Below are 17,236 nucleotides of genomic sequence, written 5' to 3'. Positions count from 1 at the left end.
TGAACCTTTGTTACCTTTGATCCCATTAGCCCAGCGGCTTTCAAGGTTGCTGAGCACCCTTGTGTCTGATACTCTTTCAAAAATGTCACCTTATTCTGGCTAAGATTTAGAGAGTCGAAGGAAGAGACTCACTATTTTCTCATATAATTTTGTGTCCACTAGTGCAAGCACACATAGTATTTGCACGTCATACAACTGAAAAAATCTGAGGACTGCCTGAGGCCCATTTTTCTATTTTGCTTAAAATATACCTGAACACTGATGGATTATTCTTAAATTGGACCAATTAGAGGTATCTTGATCTAAACAGGAATGCAATTTAATCTAGGACCAGTAAAGCTTCTGGGACTCTGCCCTACTAAGGTACAATGACTTATTAACCCTCCCCCTTTTTTTTTTCCTATTGATACATTGTGTGCTTGGTTATAATGATGGCCAACTTAGGGGCGGATTTTAAAAGCCCTACGTGCGTAGGGGGGGTTACGCGCGCCAGGCCTATTTTAAAAAGGCCCAGCCTATTTTAAAAAGGCCCAGCGATGCGCGTAAAGCCCCGGGATGCGTGTAAGTCCCGGGGCTTGCAAAAAGGGGCGGTCCAGAGGCCTCCGACACAGCGGCCATTGCTGCTGTGTCAGAGGATCGCGTGCCGGCAGGCTGCCAGCGTGCGCAACTTGCGCCTGCCCAGAGGCAGGCGCAAAAGGTAAGACAAGGGTTGGGAGGGGAGGTTAGGGGAAGGGGTAGGAAGGTCAGGCTAGGCGGAAGGGAACGGGGGAAGGCAGTGCCAATCCCTGATTTTATAACTTGCGTGCGCCTGCAAGTTATAAAATCGGGTGTACAAGTGCTTGTACCAGGTAGCGCGTGCATATGTACGCCCGAGCGCACCCTTTTAAAATCTACCCCTAGTGTTTTGCCATTCATTACAGAAAGATCATATCCCTGTTCCAATTTTTCTGTGCAGTAAATAGATATACAAAGCAGCAATTGTACCCAGAAGACTAAGCACATGTGAGCTGTAAGACAAAAATGGCCAAAGTCTTGGGTCTTACAGCAGCTGATCACCCGAAAAGAAGTACTGATGCATTGTAAAGACTTGCTCTAGCTGTTCTCGTGTGTGCCACTGTGTGATAACCAGGAATGTCAGTCCTTATTCGGAACCTAGCAGTTCTTTCGTCTTCGTTGTCAGCTGTTTATCCATCTCTACCATGGATCCATCTGCCATTTGCTGGATCTGCAAAAAAGATGCAATGACATAGCTTTCAATTTTAACCAGAGCTTTTTCTTAAAAAATAAAAAAATAAATCCAAATTACGAGGCTTTCATTAAGAGCAAGCAAGGATATCTATCTGTTTTGGTTTTTTTTTAAATAAGAATACATCAAAAAAAAAAAAAAGTTAACACATTTTTCCCTGTTTCTTATTTGTCACTCATAAAAATCAACAGCAAATGGCATCCCAGAGCTACACAATCAAACCCTATCTCTTTTAAAGCATAAAGTTTAAAAGTCTTCTCTCCAAGAGCACAGAAAGGAACAACGGTGGTAGTGGTGCCTTGTCTGTTATGGACTTGGGTGATCACAGCCCTACGGTATCTGTGATGTTCCTGGGAGGATTCCTCATAAAGTTGGCCATTGCCTTCTCCAGCCCACAGCACCTGGGTCCTCCTTAGTGGCCTCCCATCTAGGTACAACCCTACTTAGCTCCACAGATCTTACGCTGAGGGGAGTTATGGTAACTGAGATATAAAAAAGGGTCACACTTGACTCCTCAAGAGAAATGGGGAATACACAGCACCTGCTTTTCTATTAGCTTGATCACATCTTCCGAAACTGTACTCTTTGCTTTCTTGACGTCCACCATGGCGCTGCTTCGAACTCTTCGCAGGGATTCTTTCCCCTTGTTTGTTAGTTGCTTTGCAAGTTTTGCCAGATTTTCCCTATGTTCTCTGGTTACTCTGCAAATAATAATAAAATACTTTACCACTAGAAAAGCCAAATCTCCTGGAAGCTGAACATTTGTACGCACACAATGTTGAATGAGTATAACCATCACTTGGCACCAAACAGAAGACCAATATGTCAGAATGCAATACTTTAGTTGGCTATATGAATGCTTCTAATGTGGCTGGCTTGGCAGGACATGCACCTTTAGGACAGGAGTGGGAACCATGAAGATGGGAGTCCTGGGCGTTCCCAGCCCAGTAATATTATTGGGGCTATGAGAAAAAGCCACTGACAGCTCAGAGCAACTGAGCAGGTTTTTAGGTGGATGCTGTTCGCACCTCTCTGTCCATCTTAATGTGTTTGCAAGAGTGATGGAGGCATTTCAACATGCAGGTTACACTAACTCAAAACAAGCTAAAGGTAACCAGGAATTACAAGGTGGGGGCCGCCAAAGTCTAAAATAATCTGCTAGAAGTCAACGAGTTACATTTAAAAACATGCCCGATAATTACATACTTAGGAACCGGCACGCGAATTATTGTCCCGTCAACTTCGGGATTCAGGTTCATTCGACTCTCTCTCAGAGCCTTCACAGCTGCAGCTGTATTCTGCACAGCAGATCAAAAGACACAAGAAGAATTAGTAACTAATCGTTCCCAGATGCCAGAGTGCTGTCTGTAGCTGGCAATCCATCTAGCCAGGCGATGGAAACATTTACATTTGTTACCAGGATGATCAGGAAGTTATACTGGTGTGGAAGGCTTTGATCATATGAACTGCAAACTTGGTCCTTTGGTAGCAGCTCTGTACTGCAGAGGAGGCACAAGGAAGCAGACTGAGACAGCCTTGTGCCTTTGAAAAGATTTCAGTGTTCTGAGGTAATGCAGATCAAAAATCATAATAAAACCCCCTGGGAAGCAGCTAGATGGTGCCAAACAGGTATAGAGACAGATGGAAGGTTCTGGACATTATAAGTTCCAGTTGCTATTTTACTCACAGTGGGAATTCAGATTTTCCAATCTGTCCCCTGGAGTCATCATTCTGCTATATTTATAGCAGAATGGCGAGTCGCAAAAAAACAAACAAACAAAAAAAAGGGGGCGGGGTCAATAGTGGGCAGCTGGCCGCATCGCGGAGGTGCAGTTTTGTCTGCCACGGTGCGGCAGCACCGCACACTATTACTCCCACAGCGCCACGGGAAAATGTGGTGTTATAATGTGGAAAACACTATCGCCAGCAGCGCTGCCGGGCCATAACCCGGCCCAAATCCCGCCCACACACTTCCCCTTCCCCTAATTTGCATGGTATCATTGCGATGTGGCCGTTATCATGTATGGTAGAGCCTTATCGCGTGTGATAAGGCCCTAATGCACGCGATAACGGCCCATCGCATAATAAAGAATGACCCCTGTTAATTTGCGCTAGCTTTGTATCTATATTTTGCTAAAGGTCCACTGAAAATCACCTCAAATGCTTTAACTCTTTGCTGTCTGATAAGGATTTTCCGATTGGTTAAAATGTATTAAGAACTAATTGACCTCATGGAAGAAATGAAAGAACTCCATTCCTATGAGTTTGAGTCATTCCGCCTTTTACTATAATCTCAACGAGCACCTGAACAAGTAGGAAGCTCTAATGCAGTGGGGCAACCTTAGTCCCACTGACCGGACACTGCCGACTTTGACCAACTAATCCCTACAACAACTTCCTACCCCTGCTTATCCCTCACAAATGCTTACAATCAGAATACTGGAGAAAACAGAGCCATAGTTTTTCACTAACAAGTGAGTAACTACTACTTAATATTAAATTAAGCTGTCACATGAAGAGAGCATTTCTACCCTGTATTTACTAAGACCCAACCCAGCTAAATAACTGCATTCATCCATCTTTGCTATGAAGGCTTAGCCTCTGCATTAATGGCCGGACTGCAATCTTCTGCCATCAGTCCACGATGGTGGCTGACCTGCTGCATGGGGCCAAGTCATTTTACTCAATCTGCTCATGATAGATATAGATATATAGATATAGATAGATAGATAGATAGATATAGAGAGAGATTAGCTAGACACTGTATATACACACATATATAAATATGTTTACTTATTCCCTCAAATATATCTATATATCTAAATCTAATTTATATATGCATGTAGATATACATAAATTATATACATACAGACATATAGGGAGGGTAATTTTTTTTTTTTCACAACTTGCATAATTTATGCATTTCAAAAATGTCTAAGTTAAACCAGTTTTCAAAGTAAACGTGTGTGCATAAGCCCAGTTTGAAAATTATACAAAATAATGCACACGAACTAACCCTCTTTGTATGACATAACCTGTGCGTGTTAATTTCCATTAACATTTTTTACAATCAAAAGCATGCAGGTAAATCCAAACTCCGCCCCCAGGAATGCCTATCTACCTCTGGTGTACCTAAAAGTAGATATGAAATCGGATCAAACCCCAGGCTATTTTATAATCAAGCCATTTGCACACATAAAATACTCCCAAATATACAGAGAAAATAAGAACAGAAAAACATTTACAGTTTTACAGCCAGGGTGAACAATTATTAGTTATTACTTACTAGACATGTTATATTTACAAATGCCCCAAAAAAATCTGGGGTAAAGATGTCCAGTATTAAATTTCAAGATTAAATTTAAAAAAAAAAAAAAAAAAAATCTTTGTAAATTGCTAGCAGCTGTGTCTATAATGCAATCAATAACATAATAGGAAGATCGGCCCTGAAAAGAAACTGCTTGAACTGGTAGGGCTTCCTTCTCGTTTTCCTCAGGGTGGTTTTAAAAAGTCCCTTCATCACTCGGGAAGCACTGCGGCCTTGAGGGCGGGAGGCCCTACATGCCTTCTTCTCTCCCGCTCTCTGTTTCTTACCAACTTTGATATTTCAGCGGAATGACACGGGAGCGCTGAAAGTGCTCAGCAGACACCAGCGTTTCAGAAAGCAATTTCTTTTAAACAAAAGCAGACCCTCCCAACAACAGCAGCAAGAGGCGCCGACGTGGTCTCGTACTCAGAGATCACTTGTGGCGTCTCCGGCTCCTGACCGGAGGATTATGTTTTGTTTTAATCTTAAGTGATATGGTCTTGTTTGGACATTTGAGGCCTTGCGGTATTACCTAGGGGAGGGGGATTCTCCACCACCGGTGGGTTTAAGAGCATCCTAGACTGAATCTCTGCCTGGGATGGTTGAGATGTCATGACCCCCCTGCCTGGAGACAGGGGTGGGGGATGGACTAGTTGACCTCTTGTGGTCCCTTCTAGACCCATCTTTTCTTGATTAATGCTGTAAAATACGCTATTGCTGCTTATTCAGAAGTCTGTGACGTTCACACTGCACTTAGGGTTTGGGAATTCCCTGGTGACTCTGCAAATGCAGAGCATTAACGTACACAGGAAATATTCGCAGTGACAAAATTTATTTCGCTCTTCGACCTGCGTGATTATAGTGAGAAACTTGCTCTCGGAATATTTCAACACTTGCTGTTTTTAATTTTGAAAAATTGGGAGCGTGCTGTGGTTCTCCTTTCCCATCATTAGCCACTGCCGCAGGCTTCCACATAGATTAGACTTGTGTGATATATCATGTCAAGATCCCGGTGAAATATGGGCAAGCCATTTTCAGTTCTCTTTCCATTTATAAGCATTGCTTCAACGCTACGTGCAGACAAAAGGAAAGCACAAGATGCCAGAATGGAACAGAAATTTTAGGATTCAAGGAGAAAAATTCAAATTAATAAGTTTGTGCAAGCTCAGCCAATCAGTGGACAACATGTGTGTTCCTATACAAAAACTGGCAGCAAGTCGTATTAGATAAACAAAACACATCATAGAAAGCGCCGTCCAGATGGCAGTGCTGGACCCTGTAACACGGTGACACCTGGCTTTCACTCCTGGCTCAGGACTTCTGCTCCCTGGATTGGTGGAAGTAGCATTCGTAGCCCCTCCCTCTGAGGGTTGGGAGCACAGCCTTTGCACAATGGTGACACCTAGTGGCCAGATTCAGGGCTTATGATTACATGGCCTCCGACCATGCACTGTCACTGCAATGACTGGACTGAAATAAGATGGGAAAATAGAACAGGGGAAAAAAAATCTTTGGTTGGTTGCAAAGGAAGGGACATGGAGTTGGATACCAGCCCTGGTAGTGCAAAGGAACAGGAGGAAACTGCCAGATCCAGAAGAAAAAAAAGGGAGTATTGTTAAATGATATGCATGCTAGACTCCAAGCCTTTAATGCCCATTCTATTGCTGACTTGACAACTCTATACTGTACTTTCTCCAGCTCCATTGCAGCTTCAGAATATCAGCCTAATCCATTTCTTGGCTCTGCCCCTTCCTTTGGTCTTTTAACTCGCTTTCCTCTTTGCATTCTTCAAATCTATTATTTTCACCTTTTTTTTTTTTTTCAGACTAAAGCATTCATGATTTTATGGTTCGGCCCTTTAGTTCACTTTTCGGCTACTCACACAGTAAAGTAGAAGCAGGGCTAGCACAACAAGCACCATGAGCCGCTCCTGGTTTTGCGTCACTGCCTTTCTTTAGCAAAACATGGAACTACAAATCCAGGACCCACTCAGCTTGCTCTTTAATACATGACGCTTGCTGACGAGTCTAGCAGAGCAATGCCCCATCTTGCAAGTCTAGAGTAGCGGAAGTGATAAAAATGCAGGCGGCATGTCCAAACAATGCTGGGAACTGCAACTGATTTTGCTTGCTTTTATTGCTAAGAGCTTTTTATTTTTCTCCCCAGTATTTTTGAAGTTCTGTTCCTTTAAAACTGTGCAGTTGGGGTGTCAAACTGTAATCCTGGAGGGCTGCAAACCAGTTGGATTTTCAGGATCTCTCCTAATGAAGTATGCACGAGATAGAAAACAACTCCGTGTGCACATTTAACTGCCCGCACTGGTGCAAAGTCCACGGGTGCTTCTTACCCGCAGATTTTATGCTAATTTTCAAGGGAACACATGTGTGCATGTTCCCTTTGAAAATGATCCCAGAAAAACTACCCATGCTGATTTATGCCCACTGATTTGTGTGTGGAAAAAATTAACTGCATACCTTTGAAAGTATGCGCCCTCTCCTCTGTCCATGGTGGGTAAAAGTTGCAGGGGCCCTACACCCAGACTTTTACCCCCCTACAGGGCAAGCAATTTTCTAAAAGCCCATTTCTACGGGTAACCGCACTGTTTTACCTGCGGAGACGGCAGGCCCTGCATGCAAATTTATCTTATTTATTTATTTATTTATTATTTTTATATACCGACATTCGATCTCAATTGAGATATCACACCGGTTTACATTCAGGTACTGTAGGTATTTCTCTATCCCCAGAGGGCTTACAATCTAAGTTTTTGTATCTTATGCATATTCATTAGGGATATCCGAAAACCCCGACCGGTTTGGGGTCCCCATGATAGCAGTTCAGCACCCCTGTGGTACGCCATGCATCAGGGTGCGGCATCAGCCAGCTCCCTCCCAACCGGAGAGTGACAATTTCATCCTGACAGCAATGAGCCCAGAAGTCACTTCTGAGAGAAGCAAGTCCAATTATTCATGCCCGCTCACCTCTGGAAAACCGGCCATGTTTATGACAAGCAGCTGAGGTGATTTCACAGAGATCTGCCCCAGCTGATTCAGCGGAAACTTTCCATCCTTTGTGGTCACGCTTATGTGGTCAAGAGCTCCTTAAATAAGAATTGAGAGCACGTCAAAATTAAATGGAACAAAAAGGGAATCTCTGCATGTTTGCCTACTGGATGAAATCAAAATATTATAGTGCAAGAAACCCAGCCACCGGGCCCTCTAAGCCACTTTGTGAAAATGAAAGACCAGGGAGCCCCAAGCTTGCCTCTTCTTCCAGTATTTCCAGCTCAAAATTGCCCAGTTTCCTAATGAGAATCCCTTTCATAAACCCTCAGGTCCCGCTTCAGAAAAACTGGGTGAGGGCATGGGCAAGCGCCATTTCCCCCTGCTCATGACATTGGACAACGAGCGTAGGATGTCATGAGCAGAAAGAACAAAGCCCAAACTGAGCACGGTATTCGCTCCAACGATAAACCAAAATTTTATGTGGCTTTCTAGAATACTCTGTGGCTTCACAATGGGGTAGATTTTCAAAAAGCGCGCCTTTGCGTACTTTTGTTAGCGCATCAGGCACAAACAAAAGTACGCTGGATTTTAGTAGATACGCGCGTAGCCGCGCGTATCCGCTAAAATCCTGGATCGGCGCGCACAAGGCTGCCGATTTCGTGTAGCCGGCGCGCGCCGAGCCGCGCAGCCTGCCGCCGTTCCCTCCAAGGCCGCTCCGAAATCGGAGCGGCCTCGGAGGGAACTCGCTTTCGCCCTCCCCTCACCTTCCCCAACCTAACCCACCCCCCCGGCCCTATCTAGACCCCCCCCCTACCTTTGTCGGGGGATTTACGCCTCCCGGAGGGAGAAGTAAATCCCCGCGCGCCAGCGGGCCGCTAGCGCGCCGAGACGCGATCTGGGGGCGGTTCCGGAGGGCGCGGCCACGCCCCCGGACCGCCCCGGGCCGAAACCACGCCCCCGGGCCCGCCCCCGAAACGCCGCATCCCGCCCCAAAACGCCACGCCGATCCGACACGCCCCCGACCCGCCCCCCTCGAAAAACCCCGGGACTTACGCGAGTCCCGGGGCTCTGCGCGCGCCGGTAGGCCTATGGAACATAGGCGCACCGGCGTGCAAGGCCCTGCTCGCGTAAATCCGGGCGGATTTACGCGAGCAGGGCTTTTAAAATCCGCCCCAATGTATTTATTTATTTGGTTTATATTCCACCTTTTGGGAATTTCAAAGCAGATTACATTCAGGTACTGGAGGTGTTTCCCTGTCCTCAGGAGACAATCTAGTTTTGTACCCTGAGGCAATGGAGGGTAAAGATCACAAGCAGCGGCAGCAGGATTTGAGCCCTGGTTCATGGCGCGCTGCTCTAAGCACTAGGCTACTCCTCCAGACACTGGATCTCCACCTACTGAGGGTTGGCTGAAGAATTTCAGAAGATCCCTAGTGGGTTGTGGGGAGGGAAGGGAATCCTTCATTGCAGACCTGTCCACTCACGCCAAACCATCGAGGACATGAGACAGTCCTAGGGGCCTCTGTGCAGGCGCAACCAAATCCCCTTATGCAATAAGTGGATTAGCGCCTCCACACCGTGCGTCCAACGCACTGGGAAATTAATAGTGCTCATCACATGCGAATGTCACATGTCAGTGAAAGGACCAATCACCTTTCAGAAGGCTGTCCTGAAAGGGGATTGGTCCTTTCACTGACATGTGACAGTGAATGGACCAATCGGCAATAAGTGAAGGAGTGAATAAATTAATATTAAGTGTCCGACACTTTAATATTGATTTCTTCACTCATTCTGACCTGCCCTAAGCAGGGGGAGGGAGCTTAGGGCAGGTCAGACACGGATGCCGGCAATCAGGTTTGGAAAAATGGACGCTGAATTTATTTCTGTTTTCTTAACCAGCGGACTGCCGCTGACAGCGGACCTCTCTTGGACACAAGCTGTCAAGGAGGCACTATGAGCGCGCAATCGCCCCTAGCGCCTCCTTGACAGCGCAAACCCTAATTTAAATATTGCATCGCACCCCCAGGAGAGGTGCCCGGGGGCATGTTAGGAAAGCGGGTGCTGAACACTCAGCACCCTCTTTCAGTGCACTTTTTTTGCATTGGCCCCCTAGTTTCTTAACTTTCATCTCAAAGCATGTTGGGATTTGTAGTTCTGCTTTATGTAATGCAATTTATTTATCTGAAACTGAAGTACTTAAATACACAACTTTTATAGCAGGGGGTGGGAAAAAATAAATCCTAGCAGTTGGTTTCCTGGCTATTCTGTGTCGCCAGCCAGCCATCCTTTTTCAAACAGGGCCCTAGGAAAGTCAACCACAGCCTTGTAAAGACCAAGGGGCCACAGATCTGTGCATCTGAAATCCGCGCGTGCTTAACACAAGCCTGCTGCCTGTGATCAAAAGGCTAATCGAAGAGTAATTGTATTTTTCCTGTCATATTGCACCATTAGTCCAAACCTTGCTTCTCCCCTCACATCTGCAACCATTTCCACTCAGGCATGCTTGACATTTTCCACTTAACAAACCCCACTTTTCAGGAAGTTATTAACAAAAATGGATTCTTCCTGGTCAAGCCCAAGGTGAAGGAAGGCTTTACTTGGAGATTTCACAGTTACATTTCTTAATGCCCAGAAAAAAAAAAATCACTTTGCAGAAAAATAAAGATTGGGCCTCTGCTGCCTAGCTAAACAGTTTCCAGCCATTGCACATGTACCCGTATCAGCGAGTCTTGTATTCTGACTTATTTCTAGACAGGTCAGGATTATTTACAGGAATGACAGACCTGGTGAGGACCTTATGCTGAGATTCTTGCTGAAATCCTCCTTCAGACTTTCCATCACTGCCTGCATGTCTTTCTTCACCTCTTCCAGATCGATTATGTCCTCTACTAAGCTTGTGTTGATATTCACTTTGGCCTCCACCTGACCTTTTCCTTTAGCTGCAAACGGCCAACAAGATCTAGGTCAGCAATATACGGAGTACTCAGGCCTCCAAATGAAAGAGGGATGTCACAGAGTCTGTTCATTTTCCTTGAACGCCTCAGGCTGACACAAGCTCCAGGTTACAATTTTCATTTCTGAAGCCCTCTGCAACACTTCCCTGCCACTGTGGCCTGTTCCACCCCCCCCCCCCCAAGAGGGACACCCTCTGTGACGGAGAAAGGTAACTCGCTTACCATTCAGCCTTTGACCCGACTGCAGAGACCATGCAATAAGGGGGAAATTTTTAAACTGCCCTCAATATTGCAAAGTCCACAGGCTTTGCACCAGTTTTCAAAAGAAAAAACAGGCAGAAGATCACCTGCACAAAGCAGTGTCTCAACATGTACCTCGGAGTAGTTTATTAGTTTACCTCACGGCTAACTTAATAGAATTATACCTGGAAAAAGTAACTGACAGGTGTACATGGTCAAGGCTTACCTCACTCAACAAATAAGATTTATTATGACATGATGTAACCGAGCCTTATTGGCACTTGTTAGAATGTACCACCGTACACATTTAACTACTTTAATTAACGTGCCTGTATGTAAACCATTGTGATGGTATATAACTTAACGACGGTATAGAAAATATTGTAAATAAATAAATAAATAGATGTGTTTCCTTTTACTTTGAAAATCACCTAAGATTAAAAACAAACAAAAAAAAGGATCCACTGAGATCTGTGCCTACATTTTCTGACCGAATCCATGAGCATAATTTTCTCCTCCGATCTAACGCCCACCAGGGGAATGCCATCGCTGCAATGCGGGGGAAATTTAAGTGCCTTAAGGAACTACGTGCATGCATTTATATACATCCAGGATGGACTGTTTTCAGACAGGTGCAACACGTTTTAACAATAACCTCCTTAACTGGTTTCAAGTACAATATAGGTCCTTGCCTACTGGGAACCCAAGCATTGGCTGGTAAGGACCGAGCCACATCTGAACCTGGGCTAAACAGGTGAGCCTTGTGCCAATCCACTGGGCCAGCTGCTTATTCTGGTGCTGGCACAGCTGCTCTTTATACATCTCTCTGTTCCTAAGCACACCACAGTTTTAAAGCAGGGAGCATTCTCTTTTTTGGGGAGGGTCGGCAGACGTTACAAAGTCCTTGCTGTTCTCTTTTAGTTCTTTTGCTACTGTCTGTCTAGGCCCCAACTGCAATATATGTTTCCTGTTTCTCTGGAAAAACCCCTAAACAAAACATTGACAGCAGAGCAATACATACAGCCTCGCTATAGAGCAAAAGCCTTAGAAGTTAATTAATGGGGAGAGAGGGGACATAAGAAATCTGGAGAATATAAATCTGAGCGTGTTGGTTTACCTTTACTTTTCTTGGTAGCGAGAGGTCTTGTTGGTACTGTTTGCTGAGCTCCACATTGCCTGCAGGCAGTCAGGAATGGTGCCATGTGCCCAACGTTGGTCCTGAGACTGGGACCTGCCACTGCCCAGAGAGAACCAGAAATCACGGTATGCAGTTGGCGAATGCATCTTAGCGCCATGCTTGCCGTACTCATGGATCTACACTAGAAAATTTAAAAACAAGGCACTAAACAAAACAGGCCTGTCATGTAACACCCCCCCCCCCCCCCCGCTCCACCACCACCACCTCAGAAGGAAGAACTCGGATTTCTCACAGCGGCAATGCTGTGGTGTTTCATTCAGAGACGGATGCAAGACGCCTTTTCTGTAGGCGCTTAACTGAGGCACACCGGGGCTTCTTACATGCACAGCCAGCATAGAGAGATATTTAACTCTTCTGGTACATAGAAACAGAATATAATGGCAGATAAAGATCGCAAGGGCCATCTAGTCTGCCTATTCTGCCTTCCTTGCTCTCTGGTTTCACCCTCACTTCCCCACCAAAGATTTTCAGTGGTTGTCCTTGGCTTTTTGAACTCTAATGCAGTTTTTACTTCCATCAGGAGACTTTTTCAGGTATCCACCACCACCCACTCTGTAAAGAAATAGGTCCTTATGTTACTCCTGAGTTCACTCCCTTCCTTGTAAGCCTTCGTCTTCCTGATAATGAAGGTATCACCCTTCAGATGAAGGAGAACTGGAAGATCTAATGGCAACAGGAGAAAGATTCTATGTTTCAACTAAATTAATCATTAATTATTTCCCAATAGATACTTTTGATCTTTGTCTTGTAGTGGTCAAGCCAAAATATGGTATGGCACTATTTACAAATCTATAAAATAAGATTTAAAAAAAAAAAAAAAAAAATCAATAAAAACGATCCACTGAAGAGCCAGACTGGTGTCTCAGATGGCAAGTGCTGTGCCCCAACATGTGGAAGGATCCCAGTTCTGTCCCTAAGTCAGGTCTGCTTCCTTGTTCAGCCAGGACTGGGGATGCTGTGGAGGTAACATTTACAGATCCCCTGTGGTGGGGGTGGGGGGGGACGGACAGGGATGAGTCATGGTCATTGCTTAAGGGTGACGCCTAGGGCCAGTGATTGGAGGTTCCAAGGAGACCTGATGCATAGCAACCCCCCCCCCCCCCCAAGACAAGGACCATCACTGCAGTGACCAAACTAGGTATATTGGGCAGAAGGGGGTATAAAATAGGGGGTACAATCCCCAGGTAGTTGTGATTGAAAGCTCATGGCTCCAGATCCTAAGCCTGGTTCTTACTGAGCTGGAGGAGCAGGAGGAAACTGGTGGGTCCCTACCCACACACAAATTAAAACATAGATTCAGCAATGGCACGAGGGTGCATCAAGAGATCTCCTAAAGTTCCCAAGGTATGCTGCCATAGCCAGGTAAAGTACTCCTGGGATTTCAGTGCTCTGCCACGGCATTAGCTAAGTTGCTGCAACTAATCAGAAGATATCTGAACCTTGGGACAGAAGTCTTGGTCCAGTCTACAAACTATGGGAGATAGACTGGCAATGGCTCACAGGTCATTCGAGAGTCTGCAGCTTACTACTATAAGAAGAAAAAAAGGGCTTGTTAGTTTTATTTCTGAGCATTTTAGCCAACGGTGCCCAAAGCAGGTTCAAAAACATTTGCCTAAGTGGCTAGCGTAAGCCTTGGCAGGCAGAACATTCATCACATTAACTACTTTCAGCATGAAAGACCCTTCCTCTCAACAGCATGTGAAATGCTTTCCATCTGATCTTAACGGTGGCACTAATAGGTTGCAACGTTCTTTCCTCAGCCATTTCAGGGCACCCAGGGTGCTCACGTTAAGAAAACTGCTTTGACCATTTGACCCTTTCAATTGGTTTAAGTCCATGTTCTTCTATTGCGTTTCTGTACAGCATTCTATGCTGTTCCCTGGGTTGCTTTATACTAATAATCTGTCATAGTGAGCTGTTCCACACCATTTTATACTGCTGAAGGACTTCAGGTGCCTGATTTACTCTGTGGAGTTTGACCAGTCATTAATAGTATTTGGCATCTATAGAATGGAGTCATGGTTCAGTAAACTCTGGATTGCGTTACAGTGAACTATCACTACAATCTATTATGCCACACTCATTTTATCTCATAATCTATTATTATTTGCCACATTTTTTTATTGTATTTTTGCAGCCAGTTCAGGGGCAGTACTGCACATTGCCATACGAAGGGTATGGATTTGATTCCTGGGTTAGGTCTTCCATTTCCTGGGCTGACCGAGGATGCTGCGGCGGCAGCCACGACAATCCCTGGATAGGGTGGGAGTCCTGGTCATCATGCAATGGTGACACCTAGTGGCCAGACCTGGAACTTGCAAGGAGCCCTAATGTCCGGCCCCCTGCTAAAGACTGGACTGTGAGTTGGGTGTGGATACAAAATGAATGAAAAATCCTCAGATAATGGCAAATGATGGCTCTTGGCACCATAGCCCAATAGGAGGCCCATTCCACCTGAGCTAGAAGCCCAAAGCCAAAGGAGGAAAATCAACCCTCCCCCCCTCAAAAAAAAAGTTTTTTTTAAATTAGCACTTCACATTTTTCAATTTTAATTCAAGTTTGGGTTTTGTACTTTTAAATGCCTTGAAGACAAGTTGGTATTTCAATAATTCAAGTACAGTGTTATAAACTAAGATCAGAACCCAAGATATACTGAAGCACTATTACGACACTGTCCAAATTCTTTCAAGCAGTATACAAATGTACAGTTGATTCACACCAACACTTGCGAGGGTGCACTATTTACGGATCATGCCCTGGAATATGCAGGGCTTCTATTTTTCAGAACATGAAACCCACCTGATCACGTTTTATCTAATAATATAGGCCCCTGTATAACTCCAGATGTGGTGCATTAATATTCTAATTTTCTCACACCCCAAGACACTCGAAAATCAAGCCAAGTCTCATAGAATATGAAACACAGAATATGACAGCAGATTAAGGACCATCTAAGTGAGCCATCTTCAGATAAAAGGGGCATGGGATAAACACTGTGGATCCCTAAAGGCTAGAGGAAGGGAATAAATAAAAAAGCTTATCTGGCACAGAGCAGCAGTTACTACCCTTGACAGAAACATGGGGGTAACCTGCACAGAGCGGCAGTTATTAACTTGGAAAGCTTGCTGGACAGACTAGATGGACCATTTTGATCTTTTTCTGCCGTCATTAGTATGTTACTATGTAAGCATTTGCTCGGTTTAATTCTGTGCTCTTTCAAAAGGTTTTTGGTATAAAACAGCCATGTTGAGGGCTCTGAAAAGTCACACGTAACTTCCACTTCTGTGTCACTTCAAGACTTCCAAGTTTCTACTATCATCACTTTACAGAAGACTGTGGGGGTAGTGCAAATGGAGGGTCATAGGCTAGGAGACAAGGAAATCATGCATGAAATTCAAGCAGCACTGGGTGTACATAGCATGTTTTGCTGTCCCATTTCCTGCTCCGTTATGACAGCACCTTTAAAAGAAATTCTCAGGCACCTGACCATCGTCAGCCTTACCAATGCCTAAGCTGTACAGTCCTGGTAAAAATCCATCTTGAGGGTCATTTTGTGCTAGTGTCTAGAAATGGTAATGCACCAATCTCTTCTGAGTCTGTTAATTGGGAGCCATTCTCTTCTCTGTATACTTAGCTCTCTGGGTTAGCATTATTTATCAGCATGGGGTAAGCTTTCATACTGTAATTATGCTGTCAGTTCTCAGATTTATTGTTCCCCTCAGTGAAGACATTGGACATGTGCTTATGAGCAAAGAGTATGGGGTTTTTGGACATCCAGGAATGGATAGTTGCAAATTACCTTTCCCTTAATTCTAGTACTGCATATCTGAGCCACCCTACGCTGAGGAAAATATTATTAACCATTTTTTGAACATTTTATGGATATATTACTGAGACAATACCCAAGGCATCACTTCTACTTTTCTTCTCGGAATTTAAAATGTGTTCCAGCACCATAAACTGGATAGAGCCTATATAAAAACAGCAGGTGCATCACCACCCACTGTTCAGTGACTGCATTTATCCAAAGATTGTACCAGCACAATCCTTCAGTAAATAAACTGGTTAAGCTTTTATAAGCTCTGATAAACCAGACTGCTGGAAAAAGGACTGTAGTGGTAGTATGCAGCGAGGTTGATATTCAAAACTCATGCAGGTGGATAAATGAAAAGTTATCCGTCTAAATGGCTTAGCTGCAATATTAAATGGCTTATGCAGCTAAATTCTACCTGGATAACAAGCTGGAGGTGTTATGGGCCAGTGGGATGGCTAACTCCGCTCCTCCAGGAATGCCTGACAGGTTAACCGGCTAACTCCAATATTTCGAGTTAGCCAGTTAATCTCGCCAGTTAACTCTGGCTATGCCATAGGGCTGGTCTAAAGTTAGCAGCTGAATATTAGCCCCAGCATGTTTAAATGAATGTCTAAGAGAGATATACATGTAGACAGAGTGTAAGATACTGAAAGGGAAGGGATACTGAAGGGAAAGACAGCCTACTCTTTCCCGCTCCATGATTATTAGCAAGATCTGGCTCAAGTCAGCATCACTTTGACCGGGGTGATATGTATATTATACAGGAACCTCCGGTATATAAATTATTTAAATAAATAAATAAATTTTCTGGTCTTTCCAGGAAAGAATAAAGGACAACTCGGTAGATTAATTGGAAGCATTTCATAGTCCATGCACAGCAGAACATTTTACTCTGAATATTCAGCAGGTAAAGCAAGTTTGCTTTCTGTAAAACAGGGTTCTCCATAGACGGAAGGCTGAAATAGCCATGTCACATGGGTGACATCATCTGATGCCGCCAAACAGACCCTTCTCTCCTAGCTCATAGAGTTTTTGCTCTACTGAGCATCTGCAGGAGTTCCATATGGGCGCTACCTCTTGAGACCCTCAGTTGAATGTACAGCTGAGCTTTTGCTTGGTAGTCAAATCTTCAGGGAGGAGTGTGGATATACAACATTGCTAATTTGTCCTGCTGCCTACAGAGAACCCTATTTACAGATGAACTGAATGAAATCACTGTGAACCTGGAAGATGTAGTAGGCCAGATTGACAAACTACAGAGTAGCAAATCACCTGGACCGGATGGTATGCATCCTAGGGTACTGAAGGAACTCAAAAATGAAATTTCTGATCTATTAGTTAAAATTTGTAACCTATCATTAAAATCATCCATTGTACTTGAAGACTGGAGGGTGGCCAATGTAATCCCAATATTTAAAAAAGGCTCCAGGGGCGATCCAGGCAACTATAGATCAGTGAGCCTGACTTCAGTG

At 44.5% G+C, this 17,236-nt stretch overlaps 1 protein-coding gene across 6 annotated transcripts in view; it reads right to left on the bottom strand.

The window, feature by feature from the left end:
- Positions 1-710: 710 nt before the first annotated feature.
- MRRF (mitochondrial ribosome recycling factor) overlaps positions 711-17,236 on the bottom strand; it is a 38,514-nt gene continuing 21,988 nt past the window's right edge. For 2 of the 6 annotated variants that reach the window (XM_029614407.1, XM_029614403.1), the window contains 6 exons: positions 11,870-11,989; positions 10,342-10,497; positions 7,535-7,653; positions 2,453-2,544; positions 1,788-1,947; positions 711-1,225 (listed from right to left, as the gene is read on the bottom strand). In XM_029614407.1, coding sequence (XP_029470267.1) covers positions 1,142-1,225; positions 1,788-1,947; positions 2,453-2,544; positions 7,535-7,653; positions 10,342-10,497; positions 11,870-11,989 — 731 coding nt within the window. In that variant the 3' untranslated portion in view covers positions 711-1,141. Of the gene's footprint in view, positions 1,226-1,787; positions 1,948-2,452; positions 2,545-7,534; positions 7,654-10,341; positions 10,498-11,869; positions 12,072-17,236 lie in introns of all 6 variants that reach the window. The other 4 variants (XM_029614404.1, XM_029614406.1, XM_029614405.1 and 1 more) reach the window with 3 other exon arrangements.

This window comes from Rhinatrema bivittatum, chromosome 8, assembly GCF_901001135.1.
Source record: "Rhinatrema bivittatum chromosome 8, aRhiBiv1.1, whole genome shotgun sequence".
Classification (NCBI taxonomy): domain Eukaryota; kingdom Metazoa; phylum Chordata; class Amphibia; order Gymnophiona; family Rhinatrematidae; genus Rhinatrema; species Rhinatrema bivittatum.
The sequence above is the reverse complement of the archived record's forward strand: the minus strand, read 5'-3'. Positions and strand labels throughout refer to the sequence as shown.